Source organism: Hyla sarda, chromosome 5 (assembly GCF_029499605.1).
Source record: "Hyla sarda isolate aHylSar1 chromosome 5, aHylSar1.hap1, whole genome shotgun sequence".
Classification (NCBI taxonomy): Eukaryota; Metazoa; Chordata; class Amphibia; order Anura; family Hylidae; genus Hyla; species Hyla sarda.
Window position 1 is genome coordinate 336312925 of NC_079193.1, and position 27295 is coordinate 336340219.

At 44.4% G+C, this 27295-nt stretch overlaps 1 protein-coding gene across 3 annotated transcripts in view; it reads right to left on the bottom strand.

The window, feature by feature from the left end:
- Nucleotides 1–2152: 2152 nt before the first annotated feature.
- The window catches only part of RAD54B (RAD54 homolog B), a 78662-nt gene continuing 53519 nt past the window's right edge, over nucleotides 2153–27295 (bottom strand). Inside the window, exons 9-16 of one of the 3 annotated variants that reach the window (XM_056522504.1) lie at nucleotides 24972–25111; nucleotides 23256–23546; nucleotides 17139–17305; nucleotides 14957–15218; nucleotides 12395–12461; nucleotides 9613–9813; nucleotides 4666–4856; nucleotides 2153–2359 (exon numbers count right to left, since the gene is read on the bottom strand). In XM_056522504.1, the coding sequence (XP_056378479.1) occupies nucleotides 4669–4856; nucleotides 9613–9813; nucleotides 12395–12461; nucleotides 14957–15218; nucleotides 17139–17305; nucleotides 23256–23546; nucleotides 24972–25111 (1316 nt within the window). In that variant the 3' untranslated portion in view covers nucleotides 2153–2359; nucleotides 4666–4668. Of the gene's footprint in view, nucleotides 2360–2784; nucleotides 2965–4597; nucleotides 4857–9612; nucleotides 9814–12394; nucleotides 12462–14956; nucleotides 15219–17138; nucleotides 17306–23255; nucleotides 23547–24971; nucleotides 25112–27295 lie in introns of those variants that run through there. The other 2 variants (XM_056522505.1, XM_056522503.1) reach the window with 2 other exon arrangements.

Consider the following 27295-nt stretch of genomic DNA (forward strand, 5'->3'; position numbering starts at 1 on the left):
AACAGGAAAAGAATGTAGTAAGATACTAGACATAGGCCTAAAAGCTACATGTAAATCACTAAAGCAAGAGAGATAAATACCCATAAATATAATCCATCCCAAGATTCTAGGATCCATGGACCGGTTCCTATTTTACCGCCAAGTATCAAAAACATTTCTCTCTTGGACTGTTTGGTTTTCTGCATAGTTGGCAGCTGAAGAAGCTCCATCTTTCATCTTTATTGTGAAATATGTGTCCGAGCACTGACTCTTTGTTGCATTACGAATGCCAAGTATCACCACATCATGACCTAGCATTAGAAGTTACAGGGGTTGTCCAAGACTAGAGAAACGTGTCTGCTTTTTACAAATAACAGCACCTGTCCATAGGTTTATATGTGGTATTACAGCTCACCCCTATTCACTTCACTAGAGTCTAGCTGCAGTACTGGACACGACCCACAGGCAGGTGTGGTGCTGTTTCTGGAAGGAAGCAACCATGATTTTCTACTTCTAGATAAACTACTTTAAAGGGGTATTCCAGGAAAAAACTTTTGATATATATATATATATATATATATATATATATATATATATATATATATCTCAATTGGCTCCAGAAAGTTAAACAGATTTGTAATTTACTTCTATTAAAAAATCTTAATCCTTTCAGTACTTATGAGCTTCTGAAGTTAAGGTTGTTCTTTTCTGTCCAAATCCTCTCTGATGACACCTGTCTCGGGAAACGCCCAGTTTAGAAGAGGTTTTCTATGTGGATTTGCTTCTAAACTGGGTGTTTCCCGAGACAGGTGTCATCAGAGAGGATTTAGACAGAAAAGAACAACCTTAACTTCAGAAGCTCATAAGTACTGAAAGGATTAATTTTTTTTAATAGAAGTAATTTACAAATCTGTTTAACTTTCTGGAGCCAGTTGATATATATAAAAAAGTTTTTGCCTGGAATACCCCTTTAAGCCTAAGACTAACGGTAAGCTCACACTGTGTAATTGACCTCCCGTCTCACAATGAATATGGTCCCACCAATCATTTGTAACTTTTAATCTAGGGATAACCCCTTTAAGTGCAGGGTCACACAGGCACATCCGCAGCATATTTCACACTGCGGATGTGCAGACGACAGTCACAGAAGAACTGCAGAGCGAGCTCCAGGCTGCGGCCGGGTAGCTTTGTGTTTCCGCTAGTAGCGGCGGATTTCTACAGCGGGAGATCCAGTTCGGACACGCTCCCTGCCCAAAATACGGGCAACTATGATAAACATCTACAACTGGGTTCATAGGACGGAATATCTGCCTGCAAAAATTCCAGACGGACAAACTGTGCACAACAGACACCGACTGACCAGCGCTAGGACCGCTTGTCTATGCGCTGCCTTCATAAATAGCATTTCCGAGCAGCGGCTGCTGCTAAACCATTCCCCTTGCTCTACACTGCAGCTCTGCTCAGAAAGGCAAATTATCCTCCTATTTGTCCCATTCCTATGCACATTGGGGAGATTTATCAAAACCTGTGCAAAGGAAAAGTTGCCCAGTTGCCCATAGCAACCAATCAGATCGCTTCTTTTATTTTGCAGAGGCCTTGTTAAAAATGAAAGAAGAAATCTGATTGGTTGCTATGGACAACTTTTCCTTTGGACAGGTTGTGATAAATCTCCCCCAATATGTGCTGCATTAAAAGGTAAGGAAATATTAGTAGCCTCAGGTGACTGGCAGCTGGTCCTCAATCCTTAGGGTATGTTCACACCTGTATATTTTGCTGCAGATTTTCTGCCCATTGATTTCCACGGTAGCAAAATCTGCAACTGCAATTCTGCAACAGAAAAGTGTATTCAGCATCACCCGCATTATTAGTCTGTACCAACAGGTAGTGCGACCTTGCAGGGTTCTGTTTAAATTTTCGGTCCCTATAACCCTGTCCTACCACACCTCCATTGGTGAATCTACAATTACATAAGGTCAGCATTAAAAATCACCATAATGATTTACTGGCATACAGTTTGGCCTTTTCTATGTGTCCAGACCGGTATTATTACAGAAACATAAAAAGGTTTTTATATAGGCCAAATAAATTGTTTGTGCCAAAATATGAGCAATCAAAAAAAAATTAAAATAAAAAAAATAAAAACACAAAAATGAATAACATTGCTTTTATTAAAAAATGTTTCATATACACATATAAACATATTCTATTGAAAAGCATTACTAATATTTAACACGCCATCTTATAAAGTGATAGCGTAATATCAAGGCCGTGTTTCCCGACCGGAGTCTGCCCTGTGGGACACTCATCAATCCTCTTAATAGTTTCTCTCTTGTACAGCGCCACCCTGGTCTCTGGTTGTTCAAGGAATTACAGTGTGGCCCTGTTTAAGTGAATAGAACAGCTACACTTAAAGGGGTATTCCAGGAAAAAAACTTTTTATAAATATATATATATATATATATATATATATATATCTCTATCAACTGGCTCCAGAAAGTTAAACAGATTTGTAAATTACTTCTATTAAAAAATCTTAATCCTTTCAATAATTATCAGCTGCTGAAGTTGAGTTGTTCTTTTCTGTCTGGTAACAGTGCTCTCTGCTGACATCTCTGCTTGTCTCGGGAACTGCACAGAGTAGAAGAGGTTTGCTATGGGGATTTGCTTCTAACCTGGGCGGTTCCCGAGACACGTGACATCAGAGAGGACTTAGACAGAAAAGAACAACTCAACTTCAGCAGCTCATAAGCACTGAAAGGATTAAGATTTTTTAATAGAAGTAATTTACAAATCTGTTTCACTTTCTGGAGCCAGTTGATATATAAAAAATTTTTTTTTCCTGGATAACCCCTTTAACTGGATCAAGGAGAGTAAAAGGGGACACAGCACTACACCAGCAATGTGGCCTCTTTATTCTTAGGATTAGAAAAGTTCCCAGATAGTGGACCTACCAATACGCCATCACTTAACAAGAAGGGAATAACCCTAAAAAAAAAAAACAATACATTTTATACCTCTCACGTCATAAAATATACAATTTAACTCTTTAGAACAATCACACAAAATTGCATTACTGACTTCTAGAGGGGTGGTCCTCTGAACGCAGATGGTCAGTATCCATACTTCACATTCTACATTGGCTGCATCATGAGGATGAATTGCTGTAGCTGGGTCAAGTAGTGCAGCTGGGGTAACTCCTACAGACTTTAAAGGGGTGATCCAGGAGTAGAAATACATTGCTGTCTTTTTTTTCCAAAAACAGCACCGCTCCTGGCCTAAGGTTGTGTGTGGAATTACAACTTTCCTCTATTTACTTTAATGAAACTGAGCTGCAATACCACACACAACCGGAGGAGAAGAGTGGCACTGTTTCTGAAAGAAATCAATTATGTTTTGTTTTTTAAATTCAGGTTAGGATTATTGCTTAAAGGGGTACTCCGTTGGAAAACTTTTTTTTTTTTTTTTTTTAATCAACTGATGCCAGAAAGTTAAACAGATTTGTAAATTACTTCTATTAAAAAAAAAATCTTAATCCTTCCAGTACTTATAAGCTGCTGAATACTACAGAGGAAATTATTTTCTTTTTGTGAACACAGAGCTCTCTGCTGACATCATGGCCACAGTGCTCTCTGCTGACACCTCTGTCCATTTTAGGAACTGTCCAGAGCAGCATATGTTTGCTATGGGGATTTTCTCCTACTCTGGACAGTTCTTAAAATGGACAGAGATGTCAGCAGAGAGCACTGTGCTCGTGATGTCAGCAGAGAGCTCTGTGTTCACAAAAAGAAAAGAATTTCCTCTGTAGTATTCAGCAGCTAATAAATACTGGAAGGATTAAGATTTTTTTTTTAAATAGAAGTAATTTACAAATCTGTTTAACTTTCTGGCACCAGTTGATTTAAAAAATAAATAAAAGTTTTCCACTGGTGTACCCGTTTAAAGGGCTACTCCGCCCCTAGACTTCTTATCCCCCATCCAAAGGATAGGGGATAAGCTGTCTGATCGCAGGGGACCCCCGCGATCTCCCTGCAGCACCCGGCGTTCGTTTAGAGCGTCGGGTGCAGCGCCGAAGGCTTGTGACGTCACGACCGCGCCCCCTCAATGCAAGTCTATGGGAGGGGGCGTGACGGCCGTCACGCCCCCTCCCATAAACTTGCATTGGGGGCGGGCATGACTGTGACGTCACCAGCCTCCGCCCTGCATCGCCAGTCATCCGACACGGATCCGGCACCGGACGTCTGTGGTGCCGTAACGGAGATCGCGGGGTCCCCAGCGGCGGGAGCCCCGCGATCAGACATGTGATCCCCTATCCTTTGATAGGGGATAAGATGTCTAGGGGCGGAGTACCCCTTTAAGGCCGGTAACAACTGTAAAAAACCATCAGCTGTGAGAAGCAACATATTTCGTGCTTCATGTTAACAATCTGCGACCATATTCCCTAAGATCTAACCTCATTTACTCCTTGAGAACAAGAGTCTGTAATGTATGCAACAAGCATCTTCCTCTACAGCAGTGGTCTTCAACCTGCGGACCTCCAGATGTTGCAAAACTACAACTCCCAGCATGCCCGGACAGCCGTTGGCTGTCCGGGCATGCTGGGAGTTGTAGTTTTGCAACATCTGGAGGTCCGCAGGTTGAAGACCACTGCTCTATAGAGTGCTCACACAGGGGGCACATACTTATCACCTGTTAGCTGTTTGTCATGTTCTGGAAAACAAAGGACATGTATTCTCTGCCCGGCCGGAGAAAGGGGTCATCGGAATCCTGCAGCATGGAAAAGTGTTTCCACTGCATCAGTTCGGACATGGAAATGTTCTTTTCTGCCTTCTTGCCTTGGTGACTGCCCCTGGGCTTAAAATGATTTTCCGTGGTATCATCTGAAATGAAAACAAGAAGTGTGAAGACTATAGTGAGGATGAGAACGTAGCCGGCTGATAATGGAGTCAATGCTGGGTCTGGTAATGTATTCTCATAGATCCATCATACTCACACGCCAGGTATAAGGGGTTTATCTAAATACAAGTTTGATCACTGCATCAAGTTTCATTTAAAGGGAAAAACTTTATTTATATATATATATATATATATATATATATACTGGCTCCAGAAAGTTAAACAGATTTGTACATTACTTCTATTAAAAAAGTCTTAATCCTTCCAATAATTATCAGCTGCTGAAGTGGAGTTGTTGTTTTCTGTCTGGCAACAGTGCTCTCTACTGACATCTCTGCTTGTCTCGGGAACTGCACAGAGTAGAAGAGGTTTGCTATGGGGATTTGTTTCTAAACTGGGCGGTTCCTGAGACAGGTGTCATCAGAGAGGACTTAGACAAGGACAACCTTAACTTCAGAAGCTCATAAGTGCTGAAAGGATTAAGATTTTTTAATAGAAGTCATTTACAAATCTGTTTAACTTTCTGGAGCCAGTTGATCTATATATAAAAATTTTTCCTGGATAACCCCCTTTAACCTTAGAATATACTTGGTTTCCATTTTTTACCATATTCAATATCTCTGATAGCAGTTAATGAATGGAAATAGTCTTGTGTACATTTCGAGGCTAAAATCCTGTGCTGATCATGTCTGGCTGTGCGGAGGTAACAGTCACACTCGGGCCCTGTTGAATGAGGGGCCCGATATTTCTTTTACCGCATAAGAGTTGTTAACCTCCCTGGCGGTATGATTATGTGTGGAAAAATTTACCAAAAGCGGTACAATTTTTTGCATTGAAATTTCACATCTCCCCCCTGTCACATTCTCCCCCCCCTTATCACATTCTCCTCCCCCTTGTCACATTCCCCCTTGTCACATTCCCCTCCCCCTCGTCACATCTCCGTCTTGTCACATTCCCCCCCCTCCATGTCACATTCCCCTCCCCCCTGTCACATTCCCCCCCCTCCATGTCACATTCCCCTCCCCCCTGTCACATCCCCCCTTGTCACATTCCCCCCCCCCTCCTTGTCACATTCCTCTCCCCCCTATCACATGCCCCCCTTGTCACATTCCCCTCCCCCCTGTCACATACCCCCCCCCCTTTACATTCATCCCCCCTGTCACATACCCCCCCCCTCTTGTCCTGCAGCAGTATACACTGGGTTTGCCGGGCAGATTTCAACCCTAGTGTATTTGCTGCAGAACAAGTCCTTTCCCCTTCAGCCAATCACAGGCTTTACACCACTGCGGCCTGTGATTGGCTGAAAAGGGAAAGGTTCTGTAAGATGAATAAATAAGTGAGCAGGGACCGGAGCACACGGAGTGGAACGGCATCTTCAGGGACCGGGACTAAGTGAGCAAAAGGTTTTTTTATTTTCCTCCCGGTGGCCTTTTACACTTAGCTCAGTGTTTTTCTAGCAGGGGCCTCCAGCTCTTGTGAAACTACTACTCCCAGCATGCCCGGACAGCCTTTGGCTGTTCGGGCATGCTTAGAGTTGTAGTTTTGCAACATCTGGAGGCCCCCTGGTTGAGAAACACTGACTTTTAGTATTTGTCTTTACCTGCTCTGACTGTCCCCTGCTACAGGAGCCGACACGAGCAGATAATCACATGTTTTCCCGGGGGCCGTATCGCTATATCGCAAAAATCTCGATGCGATTGCATTTGTGATATATCGTGCAGCCCAGCCGGCAACTCTGCAATTCTACCCCGAGCGTGACTTGGGGTTACCGCTCCTGGCAGGGAAAATTAACCCCGAGTCACGCTCAGGATAACCGCTAAGAAGGTTAATGGTACAATGTTATTAAAGGGGCTGTTGAAAATGTTGCATTGGGGCCGTAGAGTTTCAGGTTATTGCTCTGTCCAGCTTCTCCTAGTGCAGTAGTCTCCAGACTGTGGCCCTCCAGATGATGCAAAACTGCAACTCTCAGTTTGGCCAGACACGCACCAGCTGTCCTGTCCAGGCATGCTGGGAGTTGTAGTAGTTTGCAACAGCTGGAGGTCCACAGTTTGGAAAGCACTGTTATAATATATCAGAGCTTTGTCAGCAGAACTTGATCAGGACAAGAATTCAAGACAGGACACAAATATGTTTCCATTCACTGACAGCAGGCAGTCATATGGTGAGTAATGAAAAGTGTATTAAAAAGTTGCACGGCTTCAAAAAGGCTGTCCAGACCTTTATAAATTAAAGGGGTACTCCGGCGCTTAGAAATCTTATCCCCTATCCAAAGGATAGGGGATAAGATGCCTGATCGCGGGGGTCCCGCCGCTGGGGACCCCCGTGATCTTGCACACAGCACCCCGTTACCATCAGTCCCCGAAGCGTGTTCGCTCCGGGTCTGATTACTGTCGATCACGGGGCCGGAGCGTTATGACATCACGGCTCCGCCCCCATGCGATGTCCGCCCCCTCAATGCAAGCCTATGGGAGGGGGTGTGACAGCTGTTTAGGAAACATTTACACGTGGCCTATCTGCTGTGGATTTGCTTTTGTATATAACTATTTGTAGTGATTTAACAGCATGAAATCTGCAGCAGATAAGGAATTTGCGAATGTATTCTCATGTACATAGCCCGCTGACGATGCTACTCACTGACTCTAACAGGATTGCAGCAAATCTGTAATTTGGATGGATTTGCAATTTACTTTGGACCAATTGAAGTCAATGCCAAAGAAAATAGGTTCCAGCGATAGATAGTCCTTAAAGGGGTATTCTGGGATTTGTTTTATGTGACTATGCTACAGGGGCTATAAGTTCGTGTAGTTCAGAATATAGTGTCTGTACCTGTGTGTGATGGATGGTCTTGCAATTCTTATGTGATCTTTGCCCTGAGGTTTATTTTTAGCAGAATACAAAATCACTGTCGTCTCAGGTTTTTCCCAGGTTGCTGTGTCCTGGAGCGACTGCTGGGAGGGAGGGAGATCATTCTCCACAGGACTGAAGGGAATTGTAGTTTCATGAACAGCATGCATAGCTCAAGTGTGCTTCAATGGGTGGGGTGGCTGATGTGTGGGAGGGAGAAAACTGACCTCACACTTACAAACAAGGGATCCTGGGACTTATAGTTGGAGTGAAAACACATCAGCGTTATAGTGGACTCACAACGCAGCCATTTGGTGCCAAAATAAAGCACGGACCCTTCCGAAGCATGTCTATTACTGTCTGGCAGGTAAGTGCTAAGGTCACCTTATGGTGGAGAACCTCTTTAAAATAATCTTTTATTGGAACATGTTAAAACAGATATTCAGCATCGTACAGGAAACGCACAAGGACAACGCGTTTCAAGGTTACCCTCAACCACCAAACACGTCAAACCAAGTGCCTTTCCTGTAAGATGCGGATTTTATTTTATTTTTTTAACATGTTCCAAGAAAGGTTTCAGCATCAGATAGTCCTTGTCACTGTGCGCACTGACGTTGACATCGCGTTGAGGACGTCACTCGACATTGCGCAGCGCACAGCAACAGCGCAAAGCAACAGCGCACAGCAACAGCGCAAAGCAGCAGCGCACAGCAGCAGCGCACAGCAGCAGCGCACAGCAGCAGCGCACAGCAGCAGCGCCCAGCAACAGCGCCCAGCAACAGCGCCCAGCAACAGCGCCCAGCAACAGCGCCCAGCAACAGCGCCCAGCAACAGCGCCCAGCAACAGCGCCCAGCAACAGCGCCCAGCAACAGCGCCCAGCAACAGCGCCCAGCAACAGCGCACAGCAACAGCGCACAGCAACAGCGCACAGCAACAGCGCACAGCAACAACACAGCAACAGTGCACGACGCCGCAGGAGCCAGAAGTAGCACGGACCCTGGGAACAGGTAATTATAACACCGGGGATGGGGGAGGCAATGGGGCAGCTGGCCAGAGGATAGGCAGGAGGATCGGGCAGCGGCAGTGGTTGGACTCAAGACAGGCAGGGGGAGAGAAGCGGGTGGCGGCGGCGGTCACTGGACCCGCGGCAAAAGCCGCTGCAGTTCATTGATTTAAAGCGCCTGCATTATCGGCAAGGTATTTGCCGATACCGATAACTTAAAAAATAGGGAATATCGGCCAATGATATCGGCCAAACCGATAATCGGTTGATCCCTAGCGTGAACCTAGCCTAAAAGTACCCTTGTGGAGTATTTCCATCTTGGAATGTTAGGTAATATCACAAAAATGGGGACCAACGTTTGTAACCTTTGCTGGGTCTATTCTCTTCATTCTGTGATCCGTGGGGGTCCATGTAGTCAAACTCCCACTGATCAGGAAGTGTTAGCAAATCCTAGAGATATGACATCAGCCTATAAATGACGACCGGCCTCGGTCATATTGTCCGCCCACCTGACTGTCAGTGCTCAGTATATGTCAGTGAATGTTTTCCTGACTATATGCATATACTTGAGAGTCAACTCATTCTCTAGTGCAGTGTTTCCCAACCAGGGTGCCTCCAGATGTTGCAAAACTACAACTCCCAACATGCCTGGACAGCCGAAGGCTGTCCAGGCATGCTGGGAGTTGTAGTTTTGCAACACCTGGGGGCACCCTGGTTGGGAAACACTGCTCTAGTGTTTGTGAAGAATTGTCAGTACTGGGTGGGAGCATCAGCACAGATCAATAGGGAAAGTTTTTTATTTTTATTTTTTTTGGGGGGGGGGGGTTGTTTTATGTCATCACAGTCCTCTACAAAGGCAGAATACATAAAGTCTTAGTGATGCTGGGATTACCTGTCAAGCTCTTTGTTTGTGTACAGTCACATTCTAGCAGCTCGTGGGTGACACAGTCGGAATCTTCATGCAAGGTAAAGAGATCTCTAAGTTCATCCACCGAAAATCGAATATGCTCCGATTTTTTGGCTAAATCAACAACCGCCCCGGAAAGACCTTGCTTGCTGATCTGTCTCTGGTAGATCTTTTCCTCTATAGTACCTGAAACACAATGTCAATACTCAAGGTCAGAGGTTCAGCTATCTACCCAGTCAAGCTGACAATGGACATGGAATTCAGCAAATAACAGTGAGCATTAGCGCTGATAACGTGAGTGTATACAAAATATCTGCAGGATCATTTCATACCAATACAATATCATTTACCCAGTTAGTAAATGTATAAGATCCCGGGATAACCACTGTCCATAGCCCTACTAGGGCACCAGAACATCAGAGCTTGGGATCAATCCCACTTGGGACCCCCAGAAGGGAAAGCCAATCTGGATAACCAGAATGACATTTTGAGAGATTGGTCGGAGAGAATTTCAAAAGTTTTGGAATTTGACAAATACATTGACCCCCACCCGACCTACGACCTCAACACAATAATTTCAACATGCGATGGCCTCTCAGACTCCATCGCATGTTGAAGGCAGCATCAACATCCGATGCTTTTGTATGTCGGGGCCATCGCATAAACGGCTATCCGGCAGCGCAGACTGCTTCAGCTGCCACCGGATAGCCGTTTATGGTGCCCCTTGTGGTCCGCTGACGATCACTTACCTGTCCTCGGGGCTCCGGCGCGTCCTCTTCGGGATCCCCTGCATCATCGGCGCTCTCCATCATCGTCATCACGTCGCTGCGCACGCCGTCCCGTCATCCAATAGGAGCGGCGTGCGTAGCGACGTGATGGCGGCGACGGAGAGCGAGGATGCCGGGGAAGCAGAGGCCTTGCCGGAGTGTCGGGGACACCCCGGGGACGTGGCGACAGCGATGGAAGGCGACATCCAGGGCAGTGGTGATGGTCCGGAGCGGCGGGGACAGGTGAGTACAACATCCTATACCAGTGGTCTTCAACCTGCGGACCTCCAGATGTTGCAAAACTACAACTCCCAGCATGCCCGGACAGCCGTTGGCTGTCCGGGCATGCTGGGTGTTGTAGTTTTGCAACATCTGGAGGTCCGCAGGTTGTAGACCACTGTCCTATACTTTACATTGCACGGATCCCTCAACATACGATGGTTTCAACAAACGATGGTCCATTTGGAACGGATTACCATCATATGTTGAGGGACCACTGTTAAGACATTTTTTGGGGGGGAAATTCTGAATGAATTTGATTTGTGTCTAAATGGCTTGCCCATCTGGAATAGGAAAATTATACAGTGGTAACAGGGCCTGAATGGTAGCAATGTCTGTACACGGCTTGTGTGATATAATCAATGAAGTACTGTGCTGTTACTGAACGCCCAACCCTCGGCCTAAGAAACGACCGATTTATATAAGATAACTGCAATAAAGCTGAGGAATTTACAGGTCTAACCTATAAGTATATTCATGGAAGAAGAGATCCTTGTTTATTTGTCATATAAAGAGCTCAAAAAACTTATATGATTTCAATATTTCTTTGAGTGATACAAAGAAATACAGAACAGTTCAGTACGATTATAAGACTCCATTACCGGGGCCACCTATGTCCATCTTTAGTTACACATCTGCCCCTGCACAAACAGCAGCCGTCCTATATGAAGCTCTTTGGAGGGGAACTCTGGAGGAGAAAGAAAGGTTTTCAAATCTACTGGTGCCAGAAAGTTATACAGATTTGTAAATTACTTCTATATAAAAATCTTAATCCTTCCAGTACTTAGCTGCTGTATGCTCCCGAGGAAGTTGTGTAGTTCTTTCCAGTCTGACCACAGTGCTCTCTGCTGCCACTTCTGTCTGTGTAAGGGACTGTGCAGAGCAGGAAAGGTTTACTATGGGAATTTGCTCCTGCTCTGCACAGTTCCTGACACGGACAGAGGTGGCAGCCGAGAGCACTGTGGTTAGACTGGAAAGCACTACACAACTTCCTCTGGAGCATCCAGCAGCTGAAAAGTACTGGAAGGATTAAGATTTTTAAATAGAAGTAATTTACAAATCTGTATAACTTTCTGGCAACAGTTGATTTGAAAACGTTTTTTTTTTTTTCTCCTCCCGAGTACCTCTTTAACAAAAAAAAAAATAATTTTATATATATATATATATATATATATATATATATATATATATATATTATCCAAATGATAAAAATGACATAAAAAAGAGAAAACAACAACAGAGAAGTGGTCTCAAATGGCTGGAGGTGCTCAACCCCAGATGCGGTTGTGCATTTATACTGGGGGAGCAGATCCTGCCCTTGTAGTCCGTTGCTAGGAGTGATCCCCAGTATAAAAATGCATACAATGGAGGATGCCTGCAGCGGACTACAAGTGCCACAATAGAATCCTACACCAGATAAACGGTGTGGATGTGTAACAATTAGAATACAATACAGGAATTGACCTAAATTCCTGTATTGCATAAAAAAAAAGAGAACAAAGATCAACTGCACAGTGACCTCTTTCCATATGCAGTGCTGCAAAGTTTGTGTAACAGTACTGGGCCACAAAAAAGACTACGGTAACATGGGACCTATGATACAGTCACAATCCAACAGAGTCAGAGATGAATGTGTATCTACAGTGGAGCCATATGGGATATGTATATCTGGAAAGACAAGAAGGCAGTGCTCACTGTTAGTTACTATGTTAAATGTTAACCTGTGGTCAGGAGTCTGTATATATGCACAGTACGCGTCTGACCATCTCTCCACACACGAGCCATTGCCTAAAACAGAAAAAAAGCTCATTTCAATATTTATTCACAATCACATTTACCTTAGAATTGCATCTCTGTATAGCAGTGTTTCCCATTCAGGGTGTCTCCAGCTGTTGCCTGGACAGCCTTTGGCTGTATAGAGATAGAAATCTCTTCTAGGTCCTATACTTGGCCACGTGAAAAGACCTAGAAGAGTTTTCTATCTCTGTACATAAGTATTTCCCAACAGGTATGCCTCCAGCTGTTGCAAAACTACAACTCCCAGTATGCACAGAGCGTCTCTTAACATGTCATTCAATGTCATTAAAGTCAACATAGGCCGAATGGAAACCGGCAAATATAGGTGAATAAAGGATGAACTCACAATTCATTAAGCTAGGAGAACAGTGACATCTACTGGCCAAACTCCATATGAACACACAGATCTAATATACAGAATTACAAAATGATTCATCCTTTATTCCTGTATCACTGTAGATTTGCCATTCAGGACTGCTTTTCTTTGGAGAGAACACAGTGACCCTATCTTTTGCATAATGCGAACGGCTCCAGCACCGACCCCCTGCATGAACGTTTAGCTTGGAAATACTGATCAAACGAGTGTAAACGTTACTTGAGTCCAAGTGGATTATAAGATTATCATATGGTAAACACCCAGGGGTCAGGTCCTGAGGAAAAAAGTGAGGGAACTCATCCAAGAATTACACTCAAAAGCTGGTCCTGAAGGACTATTGCTAATGGCAACAGTGTTCCTGCTGTGAAAAAAAGTGCAGGAACTCAGTTCTCACGCATTCCTGTAGGACTTGAGCCCTGTAAACACAGATTAGTGATCATAACTAAACCCCAACACTTTGTGGTCAAGAACCCCTATTTAAAGGAATACTTCGGTGCAGAAAAACTAAGTGTCTGAACGTGGGGGGTCCGACCGCTGGGACCACCTGCGATCTCCTGCACGGCCCCCTGACAGGCTCCAGGAAGGGAGCCGAATGCTGTATCTCTGGCTCCTCCAAAGAACTACATGGAGGGAGCATGTCACCTGATACTTCGTGCGGGGGGCGGCACGGCCCCTTCCTGGGGACTGCCAGGGTGCTGTGCAGGAGATCGCCGGGGTCCCAGTGGTAAGACCCCCAGCTATCAGACACCTATCCTTTGTATAGAGAATAGTAACCCACCCTTAAAAAATACATTTTATTATCCAATTTATAAGAGAAAACATATGACATTTGTGATCCACACAAGAGTTAAGAACCCGGTACCCCAGTGTATGTATCAGAAGATTATGATAATTTAATAGATCACCCCTAGATTTATAAACACTTAGCTTAAAGGGGTACTCCGGCCCCAAGACATCTTATCCCCTATCCAAAGGATAGGAGATAAGATGTCTGATCGTGGGAGTCCCGCCGCTGGGGACCCCCGCAATCTAGCATGCAGCACCCGCCTGTAAGCACTTCAGGAAGCCCTGAAGGCTCTCAGTGTTATGCCTCCCGACCACGGGGACGGAGTATTGTGACGTCATGACTCCGCCCCCGTGTGATGTCACGCCCCGCCCCCTCAATTCTAGATTGTGGGGGGTCCCCAGCGGCGGGACCCCCGCAATCAGACATCTTATGCTCTATACTTTGGATAGGGGATAAGATGTCTTGGGGCCTGATTACCCCTTTAAGGCTGCGTTCACACGGCTGTCTAGACCCGTCCCGTTCTTCTCCAGTCAAAAAATAAAAACGGACAATAACGGATGCAAACGGATGTTATCCGTTTCTATCCGTTATGGTTCCGTTAATAAACCAAAAAAAAATTATAATTTTTTTTGTTCTGAGCATTCTCAGAAGTAAAAAACTGATCAAAAAAACGGATGCAAACGGATGACATTAAAGGCTCATCTATTTTCCATAGACTTCAGTGTTAAATTTACTGTATCCTATTTTACTTCAGTTTTTTTTTTTGACGGAAGAAAGAATACTGCATGTGCCGTTTTTTCTGCCGTCAAAAAAAACGGATATGAGTGCAGACGGTACAAACGGATGTGAACGGATTGTAAAAAAAAATCCCATAGACATGAATGGTATCTTTTTTTTTTAAACCGTTTTTAATCCGTTTACAGCCTGCCAGACAGAACGGAACCGAAACAGGTATAAAAAAAAAAAACGGGGACAGACGGCCGTGTGAACGCACTCAAAAACCAGCAGAATCTACAGTATTCCTCAACGTGTTTTGCTGCACATGAGCATCATCAGTAGGATAAAGAGCACCCCCTGATGATGATGCTCCGATATCTAAAACGTTAAAACTATGGGGTATGAGGGGGGAAAAGGCACTAAACCAGTGGTCTCAAACTGTGGCCCTCCAGATGTTGCAAAACTTCAACTCCCAGCATGCCCGGACAGCCAACGGCTGTCTGGGCATGCTGGGAGTTGAAGTTTTGCAACATCTGGAGGGCCACAGTTTGAGACCACTGCATTAAACAGTGTGAACCCATTAGAACACCAGGTTCTTGTGCTAACCTGTATGTCATTGGCCGGATTCCAGTCGATGTCATATAGAATGAGGTGGCAAGCGCCAATCAGGTTCAGTCCAACACCACCAGCTTTGGAGCTGAGCAGGAAGATGAAGTCTGCTGAATATTTGCTGTTAAATCCATCCACGATTTGCTGCCTATGAGTGACCGGCGTCTGTCCATCCAGCCTGGTGCACTTATAGCCATGTTGCCGACACAGGTCTTGTAGTATATTCAAGGTCTGGGTATAGTGAGAGACCAGAACCACTCTGCAGAAAAATACATCAATCTACAGGTTTATAATCTCATACAGTCACACCATACAGTGAATATCAGAATCTTTAATTCTGCCCTGTTCTTCAGACCGCACAACTAAACCCTTACCACCCCCTGCCGCCAACACCTCAAAAACATTTCTGCCCTTTTCTCAACAAAAATTGCTATTGCATGCCTTATCATCTGCAGCCTGGGCCACTCCAACATCCCCCTCTGTGGCCTTCTATCTAGCACTCTTGAACCCCACCAATTCACCCTCAACTTTGCAGATTCCTCCTCTGCCGACCCCTTCACTACCTTCCTATTGCCCAACGAATACACTTCCAAATACTACAAGAGGATATAGTTTTAAATTAGGGAGGCAAAGGTTTTGCCAGCGTCAATTGCTTACTCTATAATAACCAAAAAGAAAGAGTGGGACAGGGAGAAGCCGCCAGGGACCATCCTGATGATTGGTGAGGCCCGTGATTTTAATATCTGTCACTCACCTGTTATATATTATTTTGAACACAATAAAAGTTAAGTTTTAGGGGTGAGAATTAAATTCGGGTACTAGTGACCCTTGTGTTTACTGGGGTTATAGGAATTATGATATATAGACCCTAACCCATTCCAGGGGCCATATGGTTATAATGCACAGGGGCCTTAAAACCCTTGGGCAGAATAGAGAATATTTGACACAGCCCTGACCTCGGTATCTGAGGAAAGGGATTTAGGGGACATTATTTCAGAAGACTTAAAGGTAGGAAGACAATGTAAGAGAGCAGCAGGAAAACGCTAGCAGAATGCTTGGCTGTGTAGGGAGAGGTATAAGCAGTAGAAAGAGAGAAGTGCTCATGCCGCTGTACAGAACACTGGTGAGACCTCACTTGGAATATTGTGCGCAGTACTGGAGGCCGTATCTCCAGAAGGATATAGATACTCTAGAGAGAGAGTACAGAGAAGATACTAAACTAGTACATGGATTGCAGGATAAAACTTACCAGGAAAGGTTAAAGGACCTTAACATGTATTGAAGAAAGAAGAGACAGAGGGGATATGATAGAGACTTTATATATATAAAAAGAATCAACACGGTAAAGGAGGAGAGCATGTTTAAAAGAAGAAAAGCTACCACAAGACGACATAGTTTTAAATTAGAGGGGCAAAGATTTCTGCAGTAATATGAGGAAGTATTACTTTATTAAGAGAGTAGTGGATGCATGGAATAGCCTTCCTGCAGAAGTGGTCGCTGCAGATACATTGAAGGAGTTTAAGCATGCCTGGGATAGGCATAAAGCTATCCTTCATATAAGATAGGGATAGGTATAAGTCTATCCTTCAAATAAGATAGGGATGGGTATAAGGCTATCCTTCATATTAAATAGAGATAGGTATAAGGCTATTCTTCATATAAGATAGGGATAGGTATAAGTCTATCCTTCAAATAAGATAGGGATGGGTATAAGGCTATCCTTCATATTAAATAGAGATAGGTATAAGGCTATTCTACATATAAGATAGGGATAGACATAAGGCTATCCTTCATAAGATAGAGATAGGTATAAGGCTATCCTTCATATAACATAGGAATGGGCATAAGGCTATCCTTCATATAAGATAGGGATAGGTATAAGGCTATTCTTCATATAAGATAGGGATAGGTATAAGGCTATTCTTCATATAAGATAGGGATAAGCATAAGACTATCCTTCATATAAGATAGGGCCAGGGACTATTGATAGGATTCATATTATTGGGTGGACTAGATGGGCCAAATGGTTCTTATCTGCCGACACATTCTATGTTTCGGGCAGAATTAAAGTGATGACTGGTTCCTTTTGATGAACACTGAAGGGCTTTGATCTAGAGGTTCTGGTAAGTCTCCTTCAATCTTTAAGTATCAATCTGCTAAGAAGCTGCATGGTGCTCACCTTTCAGAGGGACTTTGCTCCCTTATGGCAAATAATAACTTGGTTAAGACCGACAGTTTCCCAGATTCAGACACAGAAACTGTATTTGTGCTATAAACCGGGGGAAAGAGTTCAGCTAAACTCTCATAGAAGCTCTGCTCTTCACCGTTCACGTTGGTGCTTTTCTCCTGAAAAAGGTATTAGAGTAAAAAAGTAAAGAAACAAGAGTATATGCCAAGAAAATGTACCATGACTGCAGCATACGTACAGAACCTACCGTATATTGTACTGTAACTCAAAGTCTAATGACAGACACAGCAGCCCTAGGGAAGAGATCTTACCGCCTGCCCTGCAGGTCATGTCTACTGAACACATGGAGACAACCTATCGTGGGCGTATCAGGCTCTTCTTATCTTGGCAGACAGAGGAACAGACAGGAAGAGCATGCAGCAGCTCTCATATCTCCCGACACCAGTGTTTCCCAACCAGGGTGCCTCCAGCTGTAGCAAAACTACAACTCCCAGCATGCCCGGACAGCCTTCGGCTGTCCGGGCATGCTGGGAGTTGTAGTTTTGCAACAGCTGGAGGCACCCTGGTTGGGAACACTGCACTACACCTTTTCCATACCTGAAAATCAATTGAGAACCAAAAGCTACTTTCAGCTGTCAGGAAACTGTCAATAGGGGAAAAAAAAAAACTATGGACACGTCAAATTTTTTATAAGGCTGCATTCACAGCACGTTTTTGCAATACAGTTCCCGTATACGTTTTCTATGTGAAAACCGTACGGAACCGTATTGAAAACCGTATGCATTGACTCTCCATTGAAAACTGTATGGCAAACGATGCATCCGGTTGTATCCGTTTTGCGTCTTGTAAGGTTTTTTTTTTTCATACCCAAAACAGTAGCCTACCACGGTTTTTGGTCCGGGTGAAAAACCGTATTGAAACTGTATCCGTTTTTTTTTTTTTTTTTTTTTTTTAAATATGGGAGTCAATGGGAACCGTAGAGAACCGTATGTGCGTACAGTTCCATCCAGTTTGCATCATAAGTTTTTTTTTTTTACTTTGCACAGTTTTTTTTCTTGGAATTTCAATCAAATAAGTGAAACTTTATTCATAATGGAATGAAAAGTTTAAAATGTATGCAGTTTATTCTTAAAAAATGCAACATAATTTTTCAAACTGTATACGGGTTAAAATCTGTACACATGTTTTGATACAGTTTAGTACGGTTTTAAGGAATCAGTTTTTCAAAAATCTGATACAGGAACCGCATTGCAAAAACATGGTGTGAATGCAGCTTACATCTTTTGTAGCCAGACATAAAGCAGTGATATACCGTATATTAGATATATAAAATATATATATATATATATATATATATATATATATATATTTTACCCGTATATACTCGAGTATAAGCCGACCCGAATATAAGCCGAGGCCCCTAATTTTACCTCAAAAACAAAGGAAAAGTTATTGACTCGACTATAAGCCTAGGGTGGGAAATACATCATCCCCCCCTGTCATCAACCAGACCCCCGTCATCATCCAGACCCCCGTAATTAACACCCCAGTCATCATCACCCTGTCATTTTCACCCCCATCATCATCACCCCGCCATCATCCCCTCGTCTTCATCCCCCCATCATCATCCCCTTCGACATCCCCCCGTTCATCATCACCGCCTGTCAATCCCTTCTCAGTGGTCTTCAACTTGTGGACTTCCAGATGTTGCAAACCTACAACTCCAAGCATACCCGGACACCCATTGGCTGTACGGACATGCTGGGAGTTGTAGTTTTGAAACATCTGGAGGTCCGCAGGTTGAAGACCACTGCGGCCTTCATCATCATACAGACCCCCCTTTAGTTTTCTACTCACCTCCCCTTGATGGGAAGGAAGGGTGAGCTGGTTCGGGCCATCTATGCTGCAGGGACCGTCCGGTGGGGAGGGTTAGTCGTTCCGGGCTGTCCATTTTCACCGGGAGGCCCCTCTTCTCCGCTCCGGGCCGGCCCCGGACTAGTGACGTTGCCTTGACGACGACGCACAGGGATGTTCATGCGCAGGGACGTCTGCTGCGCACGGACGTCTCTGTGCGTCGTCATCAAGGCAACGTCACTAGGCCGGGGCCGGCCCGGTGAAAATGGACAGCCCGGAACGACTAACCCTCCCCACCGGACGGTCCCTGCAGCATAGATGGCCCGGACCAGCTCACCCTTCCTTCCCACCGAGGGGAGGTGAGTAGAAAACTAAAGGGGGGGTCTGGATGATGACGAAGGCCGAAGGGATTGACAGGCGGAGAGTTCACTCGAGTATAAGCCGAGGGGGGGCGTTTTCAGCATGGAGTGACAGAGGAGTGTACAGGGGTGACAGAGGAGTGTGCAGGGGTTACAGAGATAATAGAATGTGTTAACAGAGATAATAGAAGAGGAATGCACTTATCTATACTAAGGGTAGGGTCACACGTACAGGATCTTCCGCATATTTGATGTGCACTATTTGAGGAGTGTACAGGGGTGACAGAGGGGTGTACAGGTGTGACAGAGAGGTGTACAGGGGTGACAGAGGAGAGTACATGGGTGACAGAGGAGTGTGGAGGGGTGACAGAGGAGTGTGGAGGGGTGACAGAGGAGTGTGCAGGGGTGACAGAGGAGTGTGCAGGGGTGATAGAGGAGTGTGCAGGGGTGACAGAGGAGTGTGCAGGGGTGACAGAGGAGAGTACATGGGTGACAGAGGAGAGTACATGGGTGACAGAGGAGTGTGCAGGGGTGACAGAGGAGTGTGCAGGGGTGACAGAGGAGAGTACATGGGTGACAGAGGAGTGTGGAGGGTGACAGGAGTGTGGAGGGGTGACAGAGGAGTGTGCAGGGGTGATAGAGGAGTGTGCAGGGGTGATAGAGGAGTGTGCAGGGGTGACAGAGATAATAGAATGTGTTAACAGAGATAATAGAAGAGGAATGCACTTATCTATACTAAGGGTAGGGTCACACGTACAGGATCTTCCGCATATTTGATGTGCACTATTTCAGGAGTGTACAGGGGTGACAGAGGGGTGAGAGGGGTGTACAGGGGTGACAGAGAGGTGTACAGGGGTGACAGAGGAGTGTGCAGGGGTGACAGAGGAGTGTGGAGGGGTGACAGAGGAGTGTGCAGGGGTGACAGAGGAGTGTGCAGGGGTGATAGAGGAGTGTGCAGGGGTGACAGAGGAGTGTGCAGGGGTGACAGAGGAGTGTACAGGAGTGACAGAGGAGAGTGCAGGGGTGACAGAGGAGAGTACATGGGTGACAGAGGAGTGTGCAGGGGTGACAGAGGAGTGTGCAGGGGTGACAGAGGAGTGTGCAGGGGTGACAGAGATAATAGAATGTGTTAACAGAGATAATAGAAGAGGAATGCACTTATCTATACTAAGGGTAGGGTCACACGTACAGGATCTTCCGCGTATTTGATGTGCACTATTTCAGGAGTGTACAGGGGTGACAGAGGGGTGAGAGGGGTGTACAGGGGTGACAGAGAGGTGTACAGGGGTGACAGAGGAGTGTGCAGGGGTGACAGAGGAGTGTGCAGGGGTGACAGAGGAGTGTGCAGGGGTGACAGAGGAGTGTGCAGGGGTGACAGAGGAGTGTGCAGGGGTGACAGAGGAGTGTGCAGGGGTGACAGAGGAGAGTACATGGGTGACAGAGGAGTGTACAGGGGTAACAGAGGAGTGTACAGGGGTGACAAAGAGGTGTAGAGGGGAAGGAGTGCAGTACCTGAAGCTGAGTAGGCCTCTTTGGATCCCGGCTCTATGCTCAGCAGAGCTGCACCTGCTCTTTACCAATCATTTTGCGGGGGGACCAGGGAAAATCTCCTGGAGATATGGGGGTCGGAGCTGCAGCATCCGTGTCCCGGAGCGTGTGCAGTCTAGGCAAAAGCTTATTTTGCCGGCCCCTTGACTGCACCTTTTGGCACACTTCACCTTACTACTGGGGTAACACACTGTAACAAATCTCCTCCTCATGTAATCTCCTTACTACTGGGGTGACACACTGTAACAAACCCCCTCCTCATGTGATCTCCTTACTACTGGGGTGACACACTGTAACAAACCCCCTCCTCATGTAATCTCCTTACTACTGGGGTGACACACTGCAACAAACCCCCTCCTCATGTAATCTCCTTACTACTGGGGTGACTACTGTAACAAACCCCCTCCTCATGTAATCTCCTTACTACTGGGGTGACACACTGTAACAAACCTACTCCTCATGTCATCTCCTTACTACTGGGGTGACACACTGTAACAAACCTCCTCCTCATGTAATCTCCTTACTACTGGGGTGACACAGTTTAACAAACCCCCTATTAATGTAATCACCTTACTACTGGGGTGACACACTGTAGCAAACCTCCTCCTCATGTAATCTCCTTACTACTGGGGTGACACACTGTAACAAACCCCCTCTTAATGTAATCACCTTACTACTGGGGTGACAGACTGTAACAAACCTCCTCCTCATGTAATCTCCTTACTACTGGGGTGACACACTGTAACAAACCCCCTCTTAATGTAATCACCTTACTACTGGGGTGACAGACTGTAACAAACCTCCTCCTCATGTATATCTCCTTACTACTGGGGTGACACACTGTAACAAACCCCCTCCTCATGTAATCTCCTTATTTCTGGGGTGACACACTGTAACAAACCTCCTCCTCATGTAATCTCCTTACTTCTGGGGTGACACACTGTAACAAACCTCCTCCTCATGTAATCACCTAACTACTGAGGTGACACACTGTAACAAACCTCCTCCTCATGTAATCTCCTTACTACTGGGGTGACTACTGTAACAAACCTCCTCCTCATGTAATCACCTTACTACTGAGGTGACACACTGTAACAAACCTCCTCCTCATGTAATCTCCTTACTACTGGGGTGACACACTGTAACAAACCTACTCCTCATGTCATCTCCTTACTACTGGGGTGACACACTGTAACAAACCTCCTCCTCATGTAATCTCCTTACTACTGGGGTGACACAGTTTAACAAACCCCCTATTAATGTAATCTCCTTACTACTGGGGTGACACACTGTAGCAAACCTCCTCCTCATGTAATCTCCTTACTACTGGGGTGACACACTGTAACAAACCCCCTCTTAATGTAATCACCTTACTACTGGGGTGACACACTGTAACAAACCTCCTCCTCATGTAATCTCCTTACTACTGGGGTGACACACTGTAGCAAACCCCCTCCTCATGTAATCACCTTACTACTGGGGTGACACACTGTAACAAACCCCCTCCTCATGTAATCTCCTTACTACTGGGGTGACACACTGTAACAAACCCCCTCTTAATGTAATCACCTTACTACTGGGGTGACAGACTGTAACAAACCTCCTCCTCATGTATATCTCCTTACTACTGGGGTGACACACTGTAACAAACCCCCTCCTCATGTAATCTCCTTATTTCTGGGGTGACACACTGTAACAAACCTCCTCCTCATGTAATCTCCTTACTTCTGGGGTGACACACTGTAACAAACCTCCTCCTCATGTAATCACCTAACTACTGAGGTGACACACTGTAACAAACCTCCTCCTCATGTAATCTCCTTACTACTGGGGTGACTACTGTAACAAACCTCCTCCTCATGTAATCACCTTACTACTGAGGTGACACACTGTAACAAACCTCCTCCTCATGTAATCTCCTTACTACTGGCGTGACATACTGTAACAAACCTCCTCCTCATGTAATCTCCTTACTACTGGGGTGACACACTGTAACAAACCTCCTCATGTAATCACCTTACAACTGGGGTGACACACTGTAACAAACCCCCTCCTCATGTAATCTCCTTACTATTTTGGAGATACAGAGGTGCAGGTGACATCCCAGGTCCTTTACCCACCCACAGGTCCTACAGCATCCAGTAAGTTCAGGGAGGGGAAAAAAATGTAAATGATTTTTTATAATATTGTTCCCACCGCAGTGTCCTGGGGCTGGGGGCTACACCACTGGGCCCGTCCTTCTTTGTCCCCTGTCAATAGCAGATTACATAAATGTTGTACACACACAATATAATACATAACACATACATTTAAACATATAACACTGAAAATAACCTGTACACCTCACCTGAATGGTTTTATACAGCAGGCGCGGGTGGTTGCAGAGTTTCTTCAGGGCTCCAATGCACACGAGATGAGGACTACTCTCCCCTGAACCCTGCAGACAACACCTAACAAGGCGAGAGCTGAGGAGCTTTCTGTACAGATCGAGCTGGAACGCAGAGGGTTTGCAGAAAACAATGCTTTCAATTTTAGGGGGGAGAAACTTATTAATAACCTCCTGAGTTCTTCGGAGCACAAACAGCCCTGTTAAACGTCCAAGTTCTGCGGCTCTTTCGTCTCCTAATTTTTTTTCCTCCTAGAAAGACGGATTTAAAGGGAACGTGTCATCAGGAAATTACTTTGGGTTTAAATTAAGTTTTTATGTTAAACATATTTTTTGAAGACTTTTTGGTGCATTTTTTTTTTTTTCCCCATCTATATTTCAGATCCTAAAAACTGTTAATAATCTGACACTTCCTGCTCTGTACAGATCACTTTGCAGCATTGCCCTCCCTTTTATTACAGACATGATTACAGTGAAAGATACAGCGGTCCCTCACGTTACAATATTAATTGGTTCTGGGACGACCATTGTATGTTGAAACCATTGTATGTTGAGACCAGAACTCTATGGAAACCTGGTAATTGGTTCTAAAAGGCGCCGAAATGTCATCCAAAAAATAGGAAAAAGTGAGAATTAAAGAAAAATAAGTAAATTAGTAATATAGATAAAGCAAATCCTTACATATAAAAGTAATAAAGATCTGCTGGGAGCTGTAATCACTGTCTATGTCAGTGTTTCCCAAGCAGGGAGCCTCCAGCTGTTGCAAAACTACAACTCCCAGCATGCCCGGACAGCCAAAGGCTGTCCGGGCATGCTGGGAGTTGTAGTTTTGCAACAGCTGGGGGCACCCTGCTTGGGAAACACTGGTCTATGTAGAGGACAGGAGCTTCTTCAGGGTCCTGTATAGTACACACAATGTCCCAAAAAAGTAACATGGAGTCGCCCTCACCTGGTGTCCAAAGGAGCAGCTAACCCTGGTACAGAACATGTAATACCTCCCTGTACTATAGGGGGCGCTACCAGACACCAGTCAGTGCACACACTTCAGTAATACAGAGGTTTTTGCCAGTAAATGCCCATTCTGATTGGTCGGTTCTTCCAGCCATTGACACGAGTCACAGATCTGGACTGTCTGTACATTGTATGTTGAGTCTGGTTTCAACTTACGTTGGTCCAGAAAAGACCATTGCATGTTGAAACTATTGTATGTTGAGGCCATTGTAAGTTGAGGGATCACTATATTACAATAACTCTGTCAGAAGAGTGCAGAAATCCACTTTCTACTCCCCACTACGCAAAACTGAAAAGAAAATGCTAAAAACCCAGCACTGCTACACTATTGTATATTTGCATTCATGGTCGCTATATAAGCGTAGACTGTATATCACAGGTGACCTGAAAACTCCTGCAGTGTGTCTACAGGAATGAATATTGTATTAAGCTGTTAAAAAAAAAAAAAAAAAAAAAAACTTTACAAAGCCCCCCAACATGTTTTGTCACCTAAGTGACGTCCTCAGAACCTCTAAAGACGTCACTTAGGTCACGAAAAACATTTTGACCTACAATGTGCAGGCCCCAGATATCCCACGATTTATTGTCTTTAGTTGAAACCTGTAAAATATTTCTGATGTAAATGTAAATCATATGAGCAGGGATGTAACTTCTGCATATACTTACTTTATTTGCTGAAGGCTCACGGGATCTGATAATTGGTTCCTCATATATTTTTCTGTAAGTGGACAAAGAGCCAAGAATGCCGGGATTAACAAAGTCGATCAATGCATAAAACTCCTGGAGATCGTTTTGAACTGGAGTGCCTGGAAGAAAGCAAAGTTCATTAATCACCTGTCATTTTATTTATGTTCACATTAGGATTATATAGATGCATCATGGTTCATAAATTCTAATCAACTGGTCATAGGAAGTTTTACAGATTTGTAAATTACTTTGATTTAAAAATCTCAAGCCTTCCAGTAACCACTAACTAATAAGTTACTCTTAGGCAACCCAAAAAAAAAAAAAACTGATTTCCAAATTATCGAACTTATTTTAAAAGTGCAATCTTTATTTAATGTTTCTGCACATCATGCTTGTTTAAAAGGGTTATCCAGGCAAAAACTTTTTTATATATATCAACTGGCTCCAGAAAGTTAAACAGATTTGTAAATTACTTCTATTACAAAAATCTTAATCCTTTCAGTACTTATGAGCTTCTGGAGTTAAGGTTGTTATTTTCTGTCTAAGTCCTCTCTGATGACACCTGTCTCGGGAAACGCCCAGTTTAGAAGAGGTTTGCTATGGGGATTTGCTTCAAAACTGGGCGTTTCCCGAGATGTGTGTCATCAGAGAGCACTTAGACAGAAAAGAACAACCTTCACTTCAGAAGCTCATAAGTACTGAAAGGATTAAGATTTTTTAATTGAAGTAATTTACAAATCTGAAAAAATATATAGGTATGTGCAGCTCACAATTAATACTCACCGAGGTCAAACTGGGCAAGCAACTATACCTTAATTGCTAAAAAAGGGAAAACCAAAAGACTAAAATGTAGCCCGGACCTTCTAGGTGAGTGTGTGGAAATGAATGATCGTGGATCGTGCTTCAATAATAATCAGTCATTTATTAAAAATATGAATAAAATTAGGTACTTCTCACAGGGCCCTTGTGAGAAGAAGAACATACATAATAAAAGCAATCTAACAGTATAATTTATGCATAAGATAATTAGAACAATAATACTGGCAAAAATTGGTTTCTATTTTATGACAAAAATGGGAACTGTACAAGACTTTTAAACTTGCTTGTCTTGTACAGTTCCCATTTTTGTCATAAAATAAAAGCCAATTTTTGCCAGTACTATTTGTCTGTTTAACTTTCTGGAGCCAGTTGATATATATATAAAAAAAAGTTTTTGCCTGGAATACCCCTTTAAAATTCACATTCGCCATAATGTCCCAATTGTGAAAGTCAATGTTCAATGTATGTGACTATTAGACAATATATAAGGTGCCTGCAGAAACACCCACAGTGCCCATTTGCCTCTTGACAAGGCTACTTCGGTAGTGAAACATGTTGAGGGGGGCCGTTTAGATTTTATTACAACGCCATCGTCCTAGTATCAAAGACATATGGGTGTTTCTGCAGGCACCTTATATTGTCTAATAGTCACATACATTGAACATTGAGATTCACAATTGGGACATTACGGCGAATGTGAATTTTAAACAAGCATAATGTGCAGAAACATTAAATAAAGATTGCACTTTTTAAATAAGTTTGATAATTGGGAAATCGTTTTTTTTGGGGGGTTGCATAAGGGTAACCTATTAGTTAGTGGTTAAAGTTTCCACCCTCCAATTATCTGTCTCCAATTGCTTTTTTGAGTTTAAAGCCTTCCAGTACTTATCAGCTGCTATATTCCCTGGATGAAGTCATGTAGTTCTTTCCAGTCAGACACTGTGCTCTCTGCTGCCACCCGTGAGGAGCATATTTTTGCCCAGTGGAGCATTGCTCGGCATACAGGACTACACAAGCCAGTTTGGCACCCTCCTTAATAAGAAACCTTACCCTTTCAGTTCCACACAAGATGTTAAGAACAGGTTGGTAAGTTTCTGTGTAATGGCCTAAATCTTCCCTTTTCTCAGTGATCTTATACTACAGCTGAGATACCATAATGGGCCAATGGGGCTCTGCTAGTAATAGAGCATCAACTATATATATACATGGAAGCCTATATTCAGTCTTCAGATCCCAGCTGATGTAAAACAGACAGGGCCTGCTGACAGGTACAGGTAAGCCTGGCGCTGCGGCATCCTGTACACGGAAGCTTGGAGCTTCTGTGTTCATGACATCATGCCACGCCCCCTCCATTCATGTCTAGTACACAGCCGTCACGCCTCCTCCCATAGAAGTGAATAGAGGGGGCGTGACGGCTGTGGTCACCAGTCATCCGACACGGAGCAGAATTGGCTCCATGCACTGGATGACTGGGGTGCTGCGCC